The sequence below is a fragment of the Budorcas taxicolor genome, chromosome 11, assembly GCF_023091745.1.
Source record: "Budorcas taxicolor isolate Tak-1 chromosome 11, Takin1.1, whole genome shotgun sequence".
Lineage (NCBI taxonomy): Eukaryota > Metazoa > Chordata > Mammalia > Artiodactyla > Bovidae > Budorcas > Budorcas taxicolor.
Window position 1 is genome coordinate 104,352,015 of NC_068920.1, and position 22,910 is coordinate 104,374,924.

The window sequence follows — 22,910 nt, forward strand, 5'->3', positions numbered from 1 at the left end:
CCACACAGCATGGGCCCCGGCCTTCCATCTAAGCAGAGTGGGCAGAGGGCACATAGATTTCTTGGCTTTGATTGTCCAGGGAGAATTTTTAAATATCTCAGTATTTATATCTAGTGTTTACACTAATGGGATCCTTGCTGACCACCTCTTGCATTTTCCCTTCAGAGCTCACTCTTCTTTAGAGATCAAAAATAATTGTGTTATTCCTAACAAAATGATGATTCTGTTTGGGGGTAGAAAGTCAGAATTTTCTACACATTTTATCTTTTTGACTTTCAACAAAGCTACTGCAGTTTTGACACATAAAATGACCTTCTCTGTGCCTCTTAAATTCTCTGCTTTCTCTTCTCATTGTCTCTAATTCCAGAGCAGAAGGAAAAAGATTAAGAGAAAATATTCTTGCTGCCCTTTCCAATAAGAAGAATCATTTGCCTAAATCCCCGAAAGCCAGAAACCTGGTACGATTTTTCTGGCTTATTGGGTTGCACATTTAATCTACCAGGTTGTTGAATTATTGATGCTGTATTTCTCTTCTCTTAATTTTGTAATACTTCCTGTAAACTCAACTTCACTCTAGGCTTTCATCCTGATTTCATGTTTTATTTTAGCCACGACACCATTAATAATTAAGTGTCTAAAGTTGTGTGTTATCCATCTCCTTTGGTGATTTTCAAGGCAACATTGGTTGAAATGAAATTCTCTCCATATTCCTGGATGTTTATTATGGAAGATGCAGCTGTACCATTTGTCTAAAGCATAACCATGACCATATATCAACATAGTTACCTGATGTGCACAGATGTTAAAGTACAGGCTTACTGGAGGCTATTTTTTGTAATTGGGTTTAGGAAGTTTATTTTGATAAAGATGGCCGAAGGGATTAGTGAGGAGGCTGAGTGGTGACTTAGGCTACAGTTGTACAGTGCCAAGAAATATACCCTCTGTAATCAAAAAGAAATTGGTTTAAGAGAATTATGTATGTGATTGTCTCAAGAGGTGTGTATGGCTGACAGAAATAATCAAACATTTGTATCTCTTCCAACAGCTAGAGTGGATGATGAGTAATGCGGGTGGGAAATTGGGAGGTTTTTTTTTGCTGCAGTAGATTAGAAGAAAAATACTTTTTTCTTTTACTTTGGAAAGGGAATTAAGGTTTATAAATTTGAGGTAGCTCAACCTGAAAGCTCTACAGGCATAGAGCTTAAATTATTAAGATCTCTTATGCTGAATTTATAAATTCTAAGGGGCTGCTAATAATTCCTTTCTTTTCTTTAACATTTACTCTAGTGGCCTCTGTGCAGTTTTGAAAAAAAATAAGAGAATCACAAGGGTCTGTGATTATATTATAAGTGTAGTTGCAACACTGGAAGATTCTTTTTTTTTTTTTTTTTTACGTCCAGGTCTTTATTTTTACACCCATCAGGCCATGAATTCTTAGGGGATGGGCTCCAACAGTTCGGGTTCCTTTCCATCGGTCCTCACAAAGTGTGCTTCTCTAGGTGGAGCAGGCTGGCGCTTCAGCTGAACCCAAGTCCCTTTCTCTTTGGCTTCCTTCTTTTTCTGATCATTTTCCTTCACACGTTTCAGGAAGCTATCTCGGCTCTTAGAGTGCTTAATATGCTCGATACGCACATTAATTCTCTTGGCAAGAATCTTGCCCTTAACTTGTTTGTTTACAATGATGCCAACAGCATGCTGGGTAACATTGTAGACTCTCCCAGTTTTTCCATGGTAACATTTGTGGGGCATTCCTTTTTGAACAGTACCCATTCCCTTGATATCTACAATATCACTCTTCCTGTAGATTCGCATGTATGTGGCCAAAGGAACAACTCCATGTTTTCTGAAAGGCCTGGAGAACATGTAGCAGGTGCCCCGCCTCTTTCCCTTTGTGTTGGTCATCTTGGCGAATCACTGGAAGATGGCGGTTCCAGCCGAAAAACTGAAAGATTTTATCATCAGAAAGCTGAGCTTTGGCCCAAGGAACTCCACCATGAGCTCTTGTTGTTCAGTCACTAAGTTGGGTCTGACTCTCTGTGACCCTATGAACTGCAGCATGCCAGGCTTCCCTGTCCTTCCCTATCTTCTTGAGTTTGCTTAAACTCATGTCCATTGAGTAGATGATGTCCATCTCATCCTCTGTTGCTCCCCTTTCTCTCTGTTCTCAAGTTTCCCCAGCATCAGGGTCTTTTCCATGAGTATTATGCGTCTGCATTTTAAAGACCTGTTGGTGTCAGAAGCATTGCACTTTGAGAGGTTAGAACTGGAACAAGCCTCTGCAAGGTTCCTGCTACACCTCTTGTGTTTGAAGGACTGAAGTCACTCAGGGACAAAGAACAGTGGTGGGATGGACATTCTCGGAACTCCAAGGCCCTGTGCTTCTCACTCACCTGCACCACCTCTGAGAGCACTAGCAGAATCGGTCATGTGGGTGCAGGGGTGGCCCTTGGGCCCACATCTCAGCATCTAAAAGTCTTACTTGCTTTCCCTGTGTGGTAGGGACTGGGGCTGGAAAGAGAAAGAGAAAATAAAACATGGAGGTGCAAGGAGGAGGAGGAAGAGATGGAAAAGTTCTGTGAAAAAGTAGGGAAATCTTATCTCATGAAACATGAGATTCATTCACAAAACTCAAGGTTTATTTGTGTTTCTGTGTAGTATAGGGTTTCCTTCTTTTTTAGAAGCTAAATAGTACTGCATTTTATGAATAGGTCACATTTTCTTTATCCACTCACTTGTCCATGGACACTGAGGTTGTCTCCACGTCTTGGCTGTTGTCAATCTGGGAGCGCAGATATCTCTTTGAGATCCTGATTTCAAGTATTTTGGATAGACACCTAGAAATAGGGTTCCTGGGTCATACAGTAGTTCTAATTTTTTTTTTTTTTGAGAAACCCATACTGTTTTCTATACCAACTGCACCTTTTGTGCTCCTACCAACCCTCTATAAGTGTCCCAGTTTCTGAATTCACCTTTTGAGTTTTCTAAAATGCTCAGACTCATACAAGCAAAGAATAGAATGGTGATTCTTGGGGGCTGGGGTCAGGGGGAAATAGGGAACTCTTCATCAATGTGTAAAATTTAGTTATGCTCGATGAATAAGTTCTAGAGATCTCATATAGAACATTGTGCCCATAGACACCAATAATTTTGTAAACAAAAACAAACAAAAAAATTGAAGAATCTCCTTGTCTACTCTCAAGAGATATCTCCACCCCCATATTCACTGCAGCATAATTCACCCTGGATATAAACCTCAAGTGAGATTTCAGGGTCATGATAGTTCTACCTTAAATTCCTTGAGGAACCTCCATGCTGTTTCCATAGTGGCTGCACCAGCTTACATTTCCATCAACACTGAACAAGTGTTGCTATTTCACAAGACCCTCACCAGCACTTGGTATCTATTGCCTTTTTGATAACAGCCATTCTAACAGGTGTGAGATGATATCTCACTGTGGTTTTGATTTGCATTTCCCTGATGTTTAAGGATGTGGAGCACCTTTTCATGTACTTAGTGGCCATTTGTACATTTCCTTTTGGGGGAGGGGATATGTCTCTTTACATCCTTTGCCTGTTTTCTATTTGGATGATGATGATTTTATTATTTCTATTGAGTCCTATGAGTTCCTTGTATATTTTGGATATTAACTAATGTATAATTCTTATCAGTCAAATGGTTTGCAAATATTTTCTCCCATTCTGTAGGCTGCCTTTTCATTTTGTTGACTGCTTCTTTTATTGGGCAGAAGCTTTTTGATTTGAGGTAGTCCCACCTGTTGATATTTTCTTTTTTTGCTTGTGCTTTTGATACTATATCCAAAACCTCACTGTCAAGGTTGATGTCAAGAACCTTATTCCCTATGTCTTCTGCTGGCTGCTAGCTCCATTTTTGCAAGCACTCCTGCCAGCAAGAACACAGCCAGCTGAGAACTGAGCACTGGGGGCTGTAAGCCCCGACCTCCCTTCTTTCTGTCTGACCCCTGGTGGTCAAGCTCTGCAGATTCCCCTGGGGTTCCTGTAAGGTGAGACATGGGTGCGCTCCTGGGAAACTTCTTGCAACAATGGGGAAACTGGCTGCCCACCTTGGGCCCTTGTTTTTCCTCTGGACAAACCAGAGGAAACCAGTGTGTGTGGGGGGGTGGGCTTTCTCAGTGTGATCCTGTGCTAGCCTAGAGGGTGGGCTATGGGGTCAAAGAGTAGCAGCTCCTCTTCTCCTCCTGTGTTCTTCTTAGTCTCTGCTGTCCAGGGCATGCTCACTCTTGGGTTCTGGGGTGTTTATCTATGGGTAGCTTCTAGCTGAGCTTGTGAGGGGACTTGAGTTAAGAATGACCTACATCTCTGTACTGATGACATCACCCCTGGTGTTTTTATTAAAAAATTAGGACCATAGAGCTAAGCAGTGGAAGAAAATTATGTCCTGTCATCTAAGGTCATTCAAAAACATGCCAGAAATGTTGTCCTATTTTTTAGAACACTCTCAGCTGGTAAATTAAGGTACTTTTCCTTACGTTACCAAGGGCAGTCTGAAGTCTTTTTCAGTTCTGTACAGGAAGACACAATTGCAATTTGACAGTAGTTGAACCTAAAGAATATATGTGTATCATTATAGAAAAGGAAGTTTGGTGTTGAGAGTGTGGCTTTATCAAGTACTGTTGAAATTCACTAACTTGAGTTATGATATATGATGAATAAAATGAACTGTGCTGGGGAATCGAAAATAGAGTGGCAGATGGCATTGCATTTTGTTTTGCTTCAGGTTTTGTTATTTTATCTCAAGTTGCTTATATTTCTTTCTGAAACTAGTTATTCCACCACTACACCAGAGGAAGTTGTTCCTCTATCCATGAATCTGTCATTGTGCAAATTACCTGGATGCCATACACTGAATTTACAGTGCAACTTTTCAATATGAATTCTGCAGCACTCAAGTAAGTAAAATGAATAATTCATACCTCGAAAACAAAAAACAGTATTCCTTGGTAATTATGGTTTCTGCATATTCAAGTCTTTGATAGAGATTTCACCCACAAAGAGTTTGTCAAATTTACACATACACAAGTATATCTTTAAATTTTGATATGCTTTATAATGCAGGCTTCCCTGGTGGCTCAGCGGTAAAGAATCCACCTGCAATGCAGGAGATATGGGTTCAGTCCCTGGGTTGGGAAAGATCCTCTGGAGAAGGGAATGGAAACTTATTCCAGCATTCTTGCCTGGAAATCCCATGCACAGGGGAGCCTGGTGGGCCACAGGACGGGGTTGAAAAGAGGGTGACACAACTGAGAAAATAAACAACAACAAATGCTTTATAATACCACAGCTGTAGTTCCATAACTGGCTTATGACAAATCCAGTTCACGTGTTGTCAAAACTGGTGGATTCTAGAATTTTAGTTAGAACTACCTTTGGAAGATCCAAGAATCACCAAATATAGCACAGAGAATTTGCAAGTAAGTGCTAATTAGGAAAATTCTAAAAATGTTAAATCCATATTAATTTTGAGTAACATATGATTTTGTCTTATCATCTGACACTTGTAAATTCCATGATTATTCTTATTTCTTTTTATCACCTGATTTTTATTGCTTTTGAAAATCCTATATTCATTGTGTAAATAATTGTTTGAAAGCTTTCTTTCCCTCTACATGTGCGCACCCTCCTCTCTCCCGACAAACATACACAGAGATAAATTGCTCCTCTTTCCATGGGATTCTCCAGGCAAGAATACTGGAGTGGGTTTCCTCTTCCAGGGGATCTTCCTGACCCAGGGATCGAACCCACATCTCTTATGTCTCCTGCATTGGCAGGCAGATTCTTTAACATAGGGAATTTGATGATTGCATTTTCTGTTTTGTAGAAATGCTGAATTTGTCCTTCTTGTTGATGCCATGTATTTTGTGAGGAGGTAAGTGAAAGGGAAATGAAAAATAAGATCTGACATTATTCTCCAGATCTGAGATTCCCCATGTACCTGTCATCTTTTATCTGATTCCTTTCAATGTTTCTCCTACCTTCCCTGGTTTTAATATTATCTTAGGCTTCTCCCGAATTCCAGTAATTGGATTTGAAGCAAGTCTATTTATATTCTTGCTTTTTCTAATACAACAATCAAATCTCTAATGGCCTTTTAAGGTCAACTTGCTTTCTTCTCAATGATTTTTTTTTCTTTTTACCTTACTCTTTTCTTTGATCTTCTAGATTTGGAATTCTTTAAGTTCTATTAAGTTTGTATTTTTAAGCTGTATAGCTTAAAGTGTTTGTAGGTTTTTTATCCCATCCCCTGGGGAAAGTTTTCTTCCGGAAAGAATTCTTAGTTCCTCAATTTTCTTTTGTTATTTTTCTCCCTCCCTTTCTTCCTCATTATTTTTCTGTCACTAGTTTACCTACTTGCCAGGCTGTCCATTACATTTTGTTCATTTTATAATTGGCTACTCTCTCTGAGTGTCAAAGAACTGATGCTTTCAAACGGTGGTGCTGGAGAAGACTCTTGAGAGTCCCTCGGACTGCAAGGAGATGAAACCAGTTAATCCAAAAGGAAATCAACCTTGAATATTCATTGGAAGGACTGATGTTGAAGCTGAAGCTGCAACACTTTGGCCACCGGATGCAAAGAGCTGACTCATTGGAAAAGATCCTGATGCTGAGAAAGACTGAAGGCAAAAGGAGAAGGGAGTGATAGAAGATATCGCGTCCACCACTGACTCAATGGATATGAGTTTGAGCAAACTCTGGGATGTAGTGACGCAGCACACACAGGGAAGCCTGGTGCGCTGCAGGCCACGGGGTCACAAAGAGCTGGACACGACTGAGCGACTGAATAACAACAACTCTGTAGATCTTTGCCTTTCAATAATACTGTTTAAGATTTTGCTTTGTTTTGTCTCTGGCCCCTCCTCAAAAACAGCGACAAGACAAAATAGTCTGCTTGATTTTTCCATGCCACATATACCTGGTGGGTTAATCAGAACAAATGCTCCGGAACCATCTTCTTTCAGGTTGTTGTCCACACCTTACGGCTTCTTGCTGAGCCATCGTCAGTGTTGATGAGCCAGGGTGGATGGAAAGGCACTTCTCTTTTCTTTCCTGAGGGAATCTCAGCTCAGCGTCTCACTTTTAATCACCGCTAATAGCTATTTTGGCACATATTCAGAGCAGCTCAGCGAGGGGCAGAGGACATATTTTGCATTAACTGGATGATGTTAAGTTTCTATCCCTGCTCTGTTGCTTCAGGACAGAATGGATGGTACCTCGCTCACAGCCTACAAGGGGCTGGCTCTTGCAATGCTAAGCGGGGCTGAGTTCGCTGGTTCTGTGCACTGGACTCTGTGCTGAGGGCTTTTCCTTCAGGCTAGAGAAGGGCCACTGTGGGTCGTGTGCCAACTGTGTGGCTGATGTGATGGTCCATGTGATGATTACAGAGTCTGGAAAAAGGAAAAAGTCATAAAAGCATGATTTGGCAGCTCCTTTCAGATGCTTCTGTGCAGGTCCCCCAGAAATTTCCCTCCAGAAGGTTCTGTTGTTGGTGATTAGTAAAAAGACAGAATGTATGCAGGGTGGGTTTGAAGCTTCCTATACACCCCAGTTTGAGGGACTTTCTTGTTTTCAGGGCCCAACACTGACTGAAATGGACACCTCTGGGCTTGACAGGGACCTGGGGTCGAGTGGTTCTGATTGGTTTGAAGGGACAGAGCACAAAAGGCATTCTGAAATAACCCCTAGGACAGGAGCGCTGCCTAGAATCTGTCACATAATGGCCAGAAGCTTAGACTTTGGAGATCTGGCTTTAAATCTTGGATTCTCTAGGTGAGTGTATTTTAACAAATTGATCAGTATTCCTGAGACTCAATTGTATCAATTGGTAGAACGGGGGGAATGCTATCAATCTGATAAGGTTACTTTGAGGACTCAGGGTGATTGTGTGTGTGAGTGAGTGTGTGCATGAGTGTGTCCATAAAGCACAGTGCCTGGCTTCAACTACTCAATAAACGACAACTAATATTGTTTGTCAGGTTGGGACACTTTGTACAATATTCCAGCTTCCTCCAGGGCTGCTTCAGTTTCACAATACATTTTTATCTTTCTTATTGACAAAACGCCCAATGAAAGCTGTCTTAGTCGTCTCAGGCTGGATAACAAAATACCATCATCTGGGTGGCTCAAACAACAGAAATTTGTCTTCTTGGAGTTCCAGAGGCTGGAAAGTCCAGGGTGAGGCTCCAACAGGCTGTGTCTCCTGGTGAGGCTCTCTTCCGGGCTGTGGGAGCCAGCATCCTGCTGTGTCCTCTCCTGGTGCAGGGAGATGGCTCTCCCTCTTCTTAGGCCACAGGGCTGGTGGGTCAGAGTTTCACTCCAATGACCTCATTCTAGCTGAATTGACTCCTGAAGATCCTATCTCCGTATAGCAGTCATGTTGGGGGTCAGGGCATTCACACGTGCATTTTGGGAAGACACAATGCAGTCCACAGCAAAAGCCAAGCGCTCCTGACAAAAGGCACTCTTGACCATGGGAGAGGGTCGACCCCAACTCAGAGACCTTGGTTCTGGCTTCCGGGGTGTCCCTTCCTATTTATTATGTGAATCGTCTTCTGCAACTTGCTGGGCAGGGAGAGGAAGACGAGTTCTCAGGACCATGAGATCCTCATATAAAATCATGTTTTAATGCATAACAATAGAACTGGATTTAGGTTCTGCCATCAGTTCCTCTCTCTGGGATGGGGAAATGGAACAGTATGAGACACCTGGTTGGTGGGGCCTCTCCAGTACTCCTTGAAGGCAGAGAGGTAGGAAGACAGGGGTGAGGGGTTCTGAAACCCTGTCATCTAAAGCACAAGGCTGCCCCTGGTCAGTCAGATGGAACTTTATCCATGGTTCTCATGGGAAACTGGCACACGGTCAGTATTTGTGGGATGAATAAATGAACATCCCTGCAGATCTGCTTAGTGGGATTACAAATACCTATTTTTATCAAATCACAGGAAGTCCGGCTTGAACAGTGCTCCTGTTTGACTTGTACATGAAAAGAGAAGGTGGCCCATGTAGGCAGTGTCTTACTGTGAAATCTTTGCTTGACTTCATTATAACAGCTGTAAATAAGAAGAAAAGTTTGAATTAAGATGAATATGACTGTCTTTGTCACACTGTATTGTGACTATTAATGTGTTTGTTTTCTCCCTCCACTAGTCTGTGAACTCACTGAGGAAAGAAACCTCATTTATCTTTGTATTCCCAGGCCTGGCAAAGTACCTGGCATGTAATAAATGTATGTATTGAATATTTAACTATAAATTCTAAATTAAGTTAGCATGACAGTAAATTGGCAATAATGAAATAATGAAGTACCTTTCTATACTTCAAATATCTACTTCCAATAGTAAAATAAAATATATCTTGTATAAAGATCCTTTAATCATGAGATAATTTTGCCCCAAAACAATCCAATAAAAATGATTTCACTTGTGTGAGACCGTGTCTGTCCATAGTTAATGAACTCATGGACTTGACTTCACACAGGAAAGCCTTATTTAGAGCGGAGGAATCGTTTTGAATGATGCCCTGATAGTAGTGGCAATGGGCAGCCAATGAAACTAAATCGCTTGTAGGTTCCGGGCCACTGAAGTGAAGCTCCTTCAACAAGATGATCTGTCATCCCATCAGGCTTTGTTGTGACAGCTGCAGACAATGATAATGTCGAGTCTGGCATTGAAATGTTCTAATTTGATCCCAAAATAAATTCTTGTACTTGTTATCCATGAAAAATGAGGTATATAAGAAAGCAGTAGCCCTTCAAGCAAAGTTTCCAGAGTGTGCAGCCTAGTGAGGACCTGCTGAGAGTGGGCGGCGCACACTGTCAACAAATTCCTGTAAGGATTAGCCTGGGACATGGGCGATGAGTCTAAGCTGGAAAATAGATTTTTTTTTTTAAAATTTCTAGAAGGTAAGGGATGGAATAATAAACGCCTCACAACTTTTTCCTATTATAATATTAGGCTATATTTCCTACTATGGAAACTACTCCAATGGATTGCAACTCCTTGAGAAAAATAGATCATTCTGACTAAATATGCAGAGCCTGCCATATTTAGCAAGAGGTAAATATTTTAAAATATCTAAATGGATTTGCTGGCAGCCAAATGCTCCTTTAATTTAACTTAGCCATACACTGGCTTAATTAAGGTCAATTTATCACCAGAGCACTCTGCTCCCAGGACCCAGACCAAGAGCTTAGGGGAAATTAAAGAAGGGAAGCAGTGATGCTGAAGCTGGTGGGACACTGCCTTCCACACCAGCAGCAGCATTCCCAGAATTCCAGGTTGGACTCAAGAGCTGGTCAGCAGGGGGAATGCCTGCCTCTAGGAGGTACTAAAGGCAGCTAAAGTCACAGCTGGCATTCCGGGTCCATTTATGCCCTGGAGGGACTGATTATTGTCAGCTCTGCAGTGACTCAGTCTTATAGACCCCGGCCAATGTGGGAGACTCAGGTTCAATCACTGGGTTGGGAAGATCCCTTGGAGAAGGGCATGGCAACCCATTCCAGTATTCTTGCCCAGGGCATGGCAACCCATTCCAGTATTCTTGCCTGGGAAATCCCACAGACAGAGGAACCTGGTAGGGTACAGTCCATGGGGTTAAAATGAGTTGGACATGACTGAGTGATATATTTCGATTTTAGATTTTTTTGGATCCAGCAAATTCTAGTAAGTGAGGAAGAGAGCCCAGTATCCATACAACCTGCCAGCAACAGGGAATATAGATCTTGGATTGACATAATCTGATTCCTTTATGTCAGCAAAGACACACATCCATCAAAGCCAGTTTATACAATGAGAAGAAGAAGAGATTTTCTGGTGGCTAAAGATCAGTATTCCCAGATAAATCTCACTAAACAAAACTCCTTTGTGTTTTCCCATTAAGAACACAGAAATCAAACCGTCCTTGACTGATGTGGGTAGTGTCTGGGTAAGGCATGACGAGATCTCCTTCCATCAAACAAAGGTTGTCTGAAGCAGACTGTCCACTAGAGTTATCACCCACACTCCGAGGAAACAAGCAATCATTTCCTCATACACTCCTTTCAGAATGGAATCTAAGCATCCAGGGGCTGCCATCCAACCCAGTTGTTTTCCCCACAGCCTGCGCCAGAGGAGGAACAAATTGTACATCTTCTAATGACTCTGGTCATGGTAGCTAGTATTTTATGTGTTAAAAATACACTTGCAAAGTGAAAAACTAACAACCCGATTCCCTGAGACCAAGATCCCTTCCTTACGAGGACAAACCATACTCCCAGATGACTTTGCAGATGGGAGCCTGTGATGCATAATTTGGATCCATCTCCAGTGAATACTCCTCCACTCTGTCCCATAATGTAATTAACATTGCAGGTCTCCTGGCTCTTTTTAAGAGAATTAGAAGCAATGAGTCATCTGGACATCATCAGAACGAGCTCTCCTAATGCACACTGAGCCAATCACAGAAATTGCTATCTGGCAGCATTCCGAGATAGCAAGACCTGAAAGCCATCATTTAATCTGATTTAGGGCCTCTTAAAATATTCTTCCAACTTGACTAAACATTGTTCTGGTAAAAAAGATGGAGAATTATTTTAAGAGCCTGCCAAGGTCTGAGCTGTCTTAGCTGTTATTGATTCTTTTTTAAGTAATTGCATTTAATTTGGAAACCTATGGACAAACAAGCTAATGAAGAAGTATGACTATGCTCATTAGAATGAATGTATAGCACAAAGATCCTATAAAAGCAGGGATCTTTGCATGGATGTACTGTTGGTCTGTTTGGTGTTCTTAATGGCAGGACTTAGTCTATTAGTCTGTGTTGTTGTTGATTAGTTGCTCAGTTGTGTCTGGCTCTTTTTGACCCCATGGACTGCAGCACACCATGCTTCCCTGTCCTTCACAATCTCCTGGAGTTTGCTCAGATTCATGTCTATTGAGTCGGTGATGCTATCCAACCATCTCATCCTCTGTCATCCCCTTCTCCTCCTGCCTTCAATCTTTCCCAGCATCAGGGTCTTTTCTAGTGAGTCGACTCATCGCATCAGGTGGCCAAAGTATTGGAACTTCAGCTTCAGCATCAGTCCTTCCAATGAATATTCAGGGTTTATTTCCTTTAGGATGGACTGATTTGATCTCCTTGCAGTCCAAGGGACTCCCAAGAGTCTTCTCCAACACCACAGTTCAAAGGCCTCAATTCTTTAACCCTCAGCCTTCTTTATGGTCCAGCTCTCACATCCATACATGACTACTGGAAAAACCATAGCTTTGACTAGACAAATTTTTGTCAGCAAAGTAATGTCTCTGCTTTTTAATATGCTGTCTAGGTTTGTCATAGTTTTTCTTCATCTTTGAGTCTCTTGGCTGGGTCACCATCTGCAGTGATTTTGGAACCCAAGAAATAAAGTCTGTCACTGTTTCCATTGTTTCTCCATCTATATTCCATGAAGTGATGGGACCGGATGCCATGATCTTCATTTTTTGAATGTTGAGTTTTAAGCCAGCTTTTTCACTCTCCTCTTTCACTTTCATCAAGAGGCTCTTTAGTTCTTCTTCACTTTCTGCCATAAGGGTGGTGTCATCTGCATATCTGAGGTTATTGATATTTCTCCCGGCAATCTTGTTTCCAGCTTGAGCTTTATCCAGCCCAGCATTTCACATGATGTACTCTGCATATAAGTTAAATAAGCAGGGTGACTGTGTACAGCCTTTTGTGTACTTCTTTCCCAGTTTTGAACCAGTCCGTTGTTCCATGTCCCGTTCCTTCTTGATTTCCATACAGGTTTCTCAGGAGGTAGGTAAGGTGATCTGGTATTCCCATCTCTTTCAGAATTTTCCACAGTTTGTTGTGATCCACACAGTCAAAGGCTTTAGTGTAGTCAGTGAAGCAGAATTAGATGTGTTTTTCTGGAATTCTCTTGCTTCTTCTACGATCCAGTGGATGTTGGCAATTTGATCTTTGATTCCCCTGCCTTTTCTAAAACCAGCTTGTATACCTGGAAGTTCTCAGTTCACTTACTGTTGAGGCCGAGCTTGAAGAATTTTGAGCATCACCTTGCTAGCCAGTGAAATGGGTGCAATTGTGTGGTAGTTTGAACATTCTTTGGCATTGCCCTTCTTTGGGATTGGAATGAAAACTGACCTTTTCCAGTCCTGTGGCCACTGCTGAGTTTTTCAAATTTGCCTGCATAGTGAGTGCAGCACTTTAACAATGTCATCTTTTATGGTTTGAAATAGCTCAGCTGGGATTCCATTGCCTCCACTAGCTTTGTCTGTAGTGATGGTTCCTTGTTGATATAGGGACATTTAAAAAAAATTTATTAAAAGATAATTGCTTTACAATATTGAGTTGGTATCTCCCATACACCAGCATGAATCAGCCACAGGTGTACATTTGTCCCCTCCCTCTTGAACCTCCCTTCTAACTCCCACCCACCCCTCCAAGTTGTCACAGGGCACGGGGTTCATGTACCCCAATGTTCGTTATGGCACTTTTTTACAATAGTTAGGACATGGAAGCAGCCTAGAGGTCCACTGGCAGATGAATGGATATGGACATTGTGGTGCATATATACAATGCAATATTACTCAACTTTAAAAAGAATGCATTTATGGGGGCATTTTTTTATGACAATTTTAGTAACAAAGAAAATAAACCTTTAAAAAATTTTTTTCTGGCTGCATGATGTGGCATATAATTTCCTTGACCAGGGTTGAACCCATGGCCCCTGCACTGGAAGTGCAGAGTCTCAACCACCAGACCTCCAGGGAAGTCCCTGAACATAAAATCTTAATAGTTATCACAGGAGTGTTCTAAGAAGTCATAAAAGTTAGCCCACCAAAGTGGTAGTAGCCTTTCAGAATAGAAAGTTGGTGTAAATGTATGGTGTTATTTAATACTTGGAATGATAGCTCAGTTGGTAAAGAATCTGCCTGTAATGCAGGAGACCCCAGTTCAATTCCTGGGTTGGGAAGATCAGCTGGATAGGCTACCTACTCCATCACTCTTGGGCTTCCCTTGTGGCTCAACTGGTAAAGAATCCTCCTGCAATGAGGGAGATCTGAGTTTGATCCCTGGGTTGGGAAGATCCCCTGGAGAAGGGAAAGGCTACCCACTCCAGTATTCTGGCCTGCAGAATTCCATGGACTGTATAGTCAGTCCACGGGGTTGCAAAGAGTCAGACATGACTGAATGACTTTCACTTGGAATTTTTCTGGTGTGGCGCTGTATCCTTTAGTTTTTGGGTCATATTACCCCTTTTTAACTGATTCCTAAATTGAGAAGATATAAAATGACAGCAGTATGGCTCATGATTAGTTTTGGTGGAACAGCCTTTGGAAGTACATTAATAAAACTCTTAAACAAGGATGAAAAGCAACAAAATGAATCAAGATCCCAAGTTTTGTTAAGAAATTCTATTCCAGATTCCTCAGCTGGGCATTAATAGTGTTTTTTAATGCTCATTGGGATTCTTAGTAGAAGTTGTAAACCAGTATCTTTGCACAAAAGATTATGGTTTCAGTTTGTAATTCTATAGCCATTTATTGAGGATTTACTATGTGCAATTTTCCTAGCCATTCCCCCTGCAGATTCCTCTCCATGGATCCCACAGAGTCAGGTTTGACTCTGTCCTCCACTGGGAAGATCATTCTCACCTGCAAGCAGAAGCCACAGAAGGAGCTTGTGTTAAAAAGTGACTCATAGCTCAACAGAACTTCTACTAGAAGGGGATGTCAGAGGATGAAATGGTTGGATGGCATCTCTGACTCAATGGACATGAGTTTGAGCAAAGTCCAGGAGATAGTGAAGGACAGGGAAGCTGGGCGTGCTGCAGCCCATGGGGCACAAAGAGTCGGACAGGACTTAGTGACTGAACAACAACAACAGCAAAGACATTTATGAACAAAGGGCCATAACGTCTATACTTGAATGCCATACCTATTGGTACATTTCATATTCTCTTTTGAGGAAAGAAGAACAGATGCCAAACCTACAAGCTCTTTCCCAGTAGCTTTTGGGCAATTGCAGAGACCTGATGCCAAGAAGGAAATTTGAGGGAGGAGATGAAGGGGACAGTAGAGTAACCATGTCAGAAGACTGGCAAGACCATCAAGCATTGAGTTGTAAGATGAACACTTTTGGAGAAAACATGATTGATATTTTTGTTTTAGCCAATTCTATTTCTAATTGTGTCTGTGCTAACACAACTGTGCTCAGTCGTGTCCAACTCTTTGCAACTCCGTGGATTGTAGCCCACCAGTCTCCTCTGTCCATGGAATTCTCCAGGAAAGAATACTGCAACAGGTTGCCATTTCCTTTTCCAGGGGATCTGAGTTGAGATTGAACCTGCATCTCCTGTGCTTTCTGCATTGCACAAGAATTCTTTACTGCTGAGCCACCAGTCTATTTTTTTTCAGGCTTAATCCTTAGATTGAACACACAAATTTCCTTCCTCCCTTTCTATTTACAGAAGTTATTAAACAGGACTAGGTTTTCATTGTCAGAAATAGAAATATCTGGATTGAAAACTGTCATGATGAAAATTCACATTAAAATTTGAACATTAAACCTGGAACAGGACATTGAAATGTTGCTGAGCTCCAGTTGATGATGGAATCATTTGAACTTTGAGTGTGATTCATTTTTAGATGATTTATTTGACTACTATAAAATAGACATATACATACAAACACTAATTTCCAGCTGGAAGGGAACTTAGGAATTTAATCTAAAATACCTTATTTCAAGAGATTGAGGCCCAAGGAATTAAGTGACTTGCCAAGCCACAATGATGTTTGTTTAGTTCCGTTGCAAGACAGAGACCCAAGACTTCTGTGTCCTGTCCAACGTCCTTTGTTTGATATCCATTTCTTATTCCCTTAATAGATAACAATATGTGACCCATAATCACATTTTGAAATAAAATCAGCTAGAAACTTGGGAACTTCCCTGGCAGCCTAGTTCTTAAGACTTCACCTTCCAATGCAGAGGGTGTGGATTCGGGAAGCTAAGATCCCATATACCTCCTAGACAAAAAAACCAAAACAGAAGCAATATTGTAACAAATTCAATAAAGGCTTTAAAAATGGTCTGCATCAAAAAAAAAAATCTTAAAAAAATCACCTAGAAACTTAACAAGTAATTGGGTAGAATGTTAATTTTCAGAAATCCTTCTGGGTCTTCTAAAAACATGCGTGCCCCCAGGAGTCCATCTCAAAGTTCTAGCCCAAAATGGTCAAGGCGGCTCACTGTAATTGCTATTTTTAGGCAGTTAGTCTGAGGTTAAGATTGGGAGCCGGTGGCCAGAGCATGCAGAGTTCCTGTGGTTCTAACAATTATGAAAACTGAGCAATGTATGTACACATTTCTTTATATAAAGCAAGTTACATGGCTAATGAGGTTGCAGAGATCATTCAGTTACATTGAAAAGAAAGAACACCACACTCAATTAGTGTTGAAGAAGCAAGTTAGTATGATTAATTATACAGGTCCACACCATTGCAGCTCTGCAGATGTGTTGTCTGTGCAGGTTGCCTTTATACATAGGGACCCCTGAATGTAGTAAGGTGTAAACAATTAAAAATTTTTTTCTTTGTTTTTGAGTCTTAAAAAAATTTTTTTTAATTGGTGGGAAATTGCTTTACAATTCTCTATTGGTTTCTGCCATACAACTCAAATCAGTTGTAATTATAAATATATCCCTTCCATCCCTCCCCTCCCTGCATTGCACCCCTCTAGGTCATCATAGAGCACCAGGCTGAGCTCTCTGTGTTATTTAGCAACTCCTTACTAGCTATCTATTTTACACATGATAGTGTGTGTACATCAATGCTACTTTCTCAGTTCATCCTGCCATCACCTTCCCCTGCTGTGTCCACAAGTCTGTTTTCTACTAGGTTCATCAGCACCGTTTTTCTAGATTCCATATATATGCATTAATATATGATACTTGTTTTCCTCTCTCTGACTTCGCTGTATGTATAAGAGGCTCTAGGTTCATCTACATCACTACAACTGACTCAGATTCATTCCTTCTTATGACTCAGTAATATTCCATTGTATTAATATACCGCAACTTCTTTATCCACTATGTTGATGGACATCTTGGTTGCTTCCATGTTCTGGTTATTGTAAATACTGTTTCAGTGAATATTGGGGTACGTGTGTCTTTCAGAATTGTGGTTTTCTCAGAGTATATGCCCAGTAGTGGGATTAGTGTGTTATCTGATAGATTTATTAGATATTGCTAAGAATTATAAGGGAAGTGGTAGGTGGCAGTCTTTGTAAGTATCTCTTTCACCAGTACTGTGAGCACTGAGGAGCCTGGGCCTCTTGGCAGAACTGTCCATGGTGCTGAAAACATCTGCATTGACATATTCTGTGTGTCCCCCCTTCACTCCCTTTCCCTTCAGAGCAACACCTGGAGCAGGTACTGAAACTGGAATACATAATAACATTAATTCCTGGCCCCAAATCACCAAGCACTTGATTTTTACCCAGGAAATACTTAGGAAGTTGTCTGATTTCTTTTTTGGAACCGGAAGGGTGGTTAATAGTGATAGCGGCAGAAAACGAAAGGGGATAGGATGTATAACTCTGTCTCTACGTGGCGTTTACTCCCATTTCAGCAGGCAAGGCCCTGAAAGAGACCACATGGGCCGGAGGGAGGAGTCCTGCTGCCCTGAGAAACAGCTGACAAGGTCCATAGCTGTGACCTTCTCTATAGAGCATCTGAACAAATTTTGGGATTGGAGGTGGGAGCCCCAGCAGCCCTGAGTAGCTCACAGTTCACAGCTAGAGCAGCAGACCTACCCATGGTGCCTCTCTTCCCCCTCGCCCTTCTCCTCATCTCTTCCACCACCTGCCTACCATCACTAATCGGGCCCTTTAGCTTGAATGTCATTGAAAGGGGGCTTTCCAGTTATCTCCTCTTTTTCCTTTGGTACTTAGGATTTTCTTTAGAATAACAGGTATTTCTAACTCAGTGCCAGCAGAGGACCTGTGGCCTCTGCCCTACATCAGAGCCAGCCAGATGCAGACACCAGAGACAAACTCCGCTCTGGTCTGGAGTGTGCTTGGTGGGACACATCATCAAAGCAGGATGACATAACAACTGTGCAGGCATGAGCTCTGTTCAGGTCTGGGTGGGGAGGCCTATTCTCCCTTTGGGAATTATTGTGACAGCCCAAACCTAAAAAATATTGCAAATAAAATATGGTTTTCAGCCTGGTGGAGAATAACAATTTGATTGCTCACCTATTGCCCCTGGGCTCTGAGTCTGCTGGGTGACTGCCTCAGCTCCCGGCCACAGATGTTTCTCTGAATGATTTGACAAAGCCAAGTTAGCCTTCCTCTTCTGTGAACATAATTATTGGTAGGGTTTCAGGATGTGCAATAGCTGTAAGATTAGACCCAAAGGAAAGGTTGTGAGATTGGCATGAAATAGCAATTGCAATAAATGATGTCTTAAGAAGTTGTGGATTTATTTTCCAGCAGATGTCCTTAATTCAGAAGATTTGGGGATAGCAAAGAAAATCTAGTTGCTGGTACCAGAGATTTATTTGCAAATGAAATAGTTTCCTAAATGTTTATCCAGAAATTAATATTTAACACATCATTGCTTCTGGTAGCTGTTGATCTCTGAGGGCAGATAAAATAATAAAAATGATGATTCAGGAACTGTTTTTATGGGAATGCTTTAATGAAGTAGTTCAAGGTCTGAACAGCTGGTTAAGAATCTGCCTGCAATGTGGGGGACCTGGGTTTGATCCCTGGGCTGGGAAGATCCCCTGGGGAAGGGAAAGGCTACCCACTCCAGTATTCTGGCCTGGAGAATTCCATGGGTTGCATAATCCATGGGATTGCAAGGAGTTGGACATGACAGAGCAACTTTCACTTACTTCAAGCTCTGGAGGCTGGAAGTAGATGGGACTGAATGTCTGTCGGCCCCTAGTAGAGGGCAGAGCATGGAAATGACAAGGTTTTTGGGTCATTTGCATGTGGACTGGCCATGCTCTACATAGAATAACAGTGGTGGTCAAGCACTATGTTTGCACAACTTGTTTGTCCCAAGTCTGTCTCACATCCATTCATTCCAGTCTGCATTTATCAAGTGCTGACTTTTTCTGGGCATGCATCTGTGAAAGGGTGAAACTGAGTTACTCCAGGTGAGGAAGCTTTACTCTCTTCTGTGATACTTATTATTCAGATCAATTCAGTTCAGTCGCTCAGTCGTGTCCGACTCTCTGCAACCCCATGGACTGCAGCATGCCAGACTTCCCTGTCCATCACCAACTCCTGGAGCTTACTCAAACTTCATTGGGTCAGTGATGCCATCCAACCATCTCATCCTTTGTTGTACCCTTCTCCTCCTGCCTTCAATCTTTCTCAGCATCAGGGTCTTTTCAAATGAGTCAGTTCTTCGCATCGAGTGGCCAAAGTATTGGAGAAACCACTTCAGTATTCTTGCCCTGAGAACCCCATGAACTTATTATTATTGGAAACCAAACTAACAGTGCTCTAAGATGTTGTCCCTTTGTTTGGGAATTGTACCTCTAGCCAAGAAGTAGTAATTACCCATTTTCAGAAAAACCTAATGGTGTGTTTGAGCTTGGCACAGTGGTGAATAAAATTCAATTTGCACACCAGAGAACAAGAAAAGTAAAACACTGAGCATACATAAATGCTACCTTGCTCACTCTAAAAGGTAAAATTAGCAGCAATGTTTACTTGTAATCCACTATACTGCTGTGGATTGAACTTGTATAATCTAAAACTTTATTTATTGGATTGCCTGGCACTTGTGGTAAGAGACCCGCCTGCCAATGCAAGAGATATAAGAGACAAGGATTTGATCCCTGAGTTGGGAAGATCTGGAGGAGGGCATGGCAACCGTCTCCCGTATTCTGCCTGGAGAATCCCATGGACAGAAGGGCCTGGCAGGCTATAGTCCACGGGGTCGCAAGGAGTTGGACACAACTGAAGAGACTTAGCACATCAAACATTAGTCACTTTAATGCATGCACTAGTATTAGGCTCCAATATTGATAACTGTCAGGGATAGAGCTGAAAGTTAGAAACTAGAGAAGCTTAAGAAGTTGTGATAAAGCAACAACCATTTTCTACAGCACAGGCTTCTGTCCCTGAGTGTAGATGGCTGCCACCCATGTGTATTTAAAAATGCAAGCACTAGTTCTCAGTCACCTTAAGGAAAGACACTCCTTACCAAACTATTAAGTTCATTTTATTCATAGCACTAATTATACTTGATATCACTCTGTGTATTTGTTTATGGTGTTTCTCTCCCCATTGGATTATAAGCTCCAGGAGCGAAGTTTCTTGCCTCTCTTTTTTGTATTTCAATATCATTTGACTATCACTTGGCTATTACCTATATTGCCAATAACACAGTGTAGCGTCACCCCCAGACTCAGTGAATTAACCTGTGGCCCTTTATCCTCACAGGTCTGCAGGTCAGTGGGGAGGCCATGTCTTCAGGGCGTGGTGTTGGGGTGGTCTTCCCTATGGTGCAGTTCTGCAGGTCCAGCTCTCGCTCATGCTCGTCATCCTCTTTCTGGAACTTGCGTTTCTTCTGGCAATGTAGGGACTACAGGGCAAGCAAGCCTCTTAAGACCTTCGATCAGAATGGGCGCTTTGTCTTCCAGCCAACACCTTAGCCAAACCAAGTCATGAAGACTAATGTAAAGTCAAGGAGTGGAAAGGACAAAGTGCCCAGGATGAAGTCACAGCAAGGGTGTGGATGACAGGCATGGAGAAAATGGCATCAGTTCTCTCAGTTCTCTGCTCCTCCCTCTACCATAACTTTGCGTGAGATTTTCAGTCTTCTCTCACCCAGAAGTGGAGTGTGTTTATCTACTCTTTGAATCTATGCTGGATTTCTAATTCGCATTGGCAAAATGAACATGCTGGAATGCAATGTGCCAGTTTCAAGCCTAGGCCTCAGTGGGCTTTGAAGTCTTACTGTCTCTTGGAACCCTGCTACAGCCATATCAATAGGTCTGAACCAACCTGCTGCACAACAAAAGACACAAGGCTCCATCATCACTAAGGCCTGGTAGGCAATGCCAGACCTGTGCATCAGGCTGTCTTTCATCTGCCAGTTCCCAGACAACCCACCAGTTGTCCATGAGTGCATGACCAAGGTCTTCTCTGGCCAACCAAATCTGATGTGAATCAGTAGATGACCCACAGATTTATGCACAAAAATGAATTCATACTGCTTTAAGCCAATTGATTTGGGGAATTTTCTTTTACAGAAAAATAGCACAGAGATTCTTGCGAGTCCCTTGGACAGCAAGAAGATCAGTCAATCCTAAAGGAAATCCACCCAGAATCCTTGGAAGGACTGACGCTGAAGATGAGGATCCAATATTTTGGCCACCAGTTGTGAAGAGCTGACTCATTGGAAAAGACCCTGATGCTGGGAAAGATTGAGGGTGGGAGAAGAAGAGGGTGACAGAGGATGAGATGGTTGGGTGGCATCACCAACTCGATGGACATGAGTTTGAGTAAACTCTGTGATTTGGTGACAGATAGGGAAGCCTGGCAAGCTGCAGTACATGGGGTCACAAAGAGTCAGACACAACTGAGCAACTGAACAGCAATGACAAAATATATCTGCATCACAGAGTCAATGTGAGATTGAAATGATATTCTCCTTGTACAAAGTGTTGTCAGACGCTTCTGTCACAGAGTCGATTCTCACTATCTTTTCCCACCCAGCCTTTGATCACTTATGATTGCTTTTTAGCCTTACATTTTACAAAATGGTGTTTTACTGAATGACAGTTGAAGGTCATGCATTTTTGCCATAAGAAAATAAGTGGAAAACAAGCCACGTGGTTGGCAGATGACATCTGCTTTCTCTTCCGATTGCTCTGTCCAGAGCTCTGCCAGCACTCAGTGTATAAGCTGTTTTCTTCTTGAGGATAATGGCGCCCCTGGCACTGTATGTTCATAGACTTGCCGATGGCACTTGTACATTTAGAGAATGCATTAGAATGGATGAAGGGGCCCAAGGTTGTTCTAATGTTAACCAGTACTGGTATCTTGTTAGATGAATTTTTAGCATCAGAACAAGATGTGATCTTAATGGTGCTGAAGCAATTGGACTCTTTAATTTGACATAACTCTTTTTTTAAAAAATTTGCCATAACTCTTGTGTGCATGACTTTCAGAGATGAAGTGCCATTTTTCTTGGAATTGGAAGGACAAGAGCTACAAATGGACACATGTTCTCCTCTAATTCTCAAGCTGCCTGCTAAGACCTGCCAGGGAGTGGCTAGCTTCTGTGCCCTCCCTCCTGCCTAATTTAAAATATTCAAAATATCAAAGGGTAAACATCATGCTTTAAGCATTTCTGGTCACAGAAATTATGTCTGCTTGAAGCCCACTGTTGAGACAGTTTTATCACCAGAATAATTAATGTCTTGACTGGGCTACTCAGTCCATGTTGCTTCTGGCTGTGAATTTTGATTAGATGTTAAGAGAAGAGGATGTCATTAGCAGCTCACCAGAGATGTGGTTATTCAATTGCTAGGAAACCAAATAAGGTACTTTGAGACTGAATGTGTTTGTTTTCCCCCCTTTTGACCCAGCTGGTTGGTTGCTGGTATAATAAAAATGATGACCTTTGAGCTACATTAGTAACAGACTTGGCTAGGATGTCAAGTTTATAAGCTTACGTCATCAGCTTCTCTTCTCGGCACTCTGCCTCTGACCCTGGAACTACTAATCACATTACTGTAAAAGACTCTTCTCTTGATTTATCTTTGCATGATGACTCCATCCCTTGGTTCCAAAAGAAATTACCCATCACAGCTTGTTCCTTTGGTTTCCTTGGAGCAAGGTCAAAGAGGGTCCAGTGATGGTGGTGGCAGATT

The 22,910-nt window shown here is 41.9% G+C and overlaps 1 protein-coding gene across 1 annotated transcript; it reads right to left on the reverse strand.

Annotated features, from left to right (window-relative positions):
* Positions 1-1,410: 1,410 nt before the first annotated feature.
* On the reverse strand, positions 1,411-1,903 carry LOC128056249 (60S ribosomal protein L21-like). Its single transcript, XM_052648963.1, has one exon. It carries the CDS (start codon positions 1,900-1,902, stop codon positions 1,435-1,437), a length of 468 nt encoding a protein of 155 aa, XP_052504923.1. The 5' UTR covers position 1,903; the 3' UTR covers positions 1,411-1,434.
* Positions 1,904-22,910: the final 21,007 nt, after the last annotated feature.

Bases quoted from the DNA above. Each gene is read 5' to 3' on its own strand.
- LOC128056249 (XM_052648963.1), bottom strand. From the start codon at position 1,902: ATGACCAACACAAAGGGAAAGAGGCGGGGCACCTGCTACATGTTCTCC.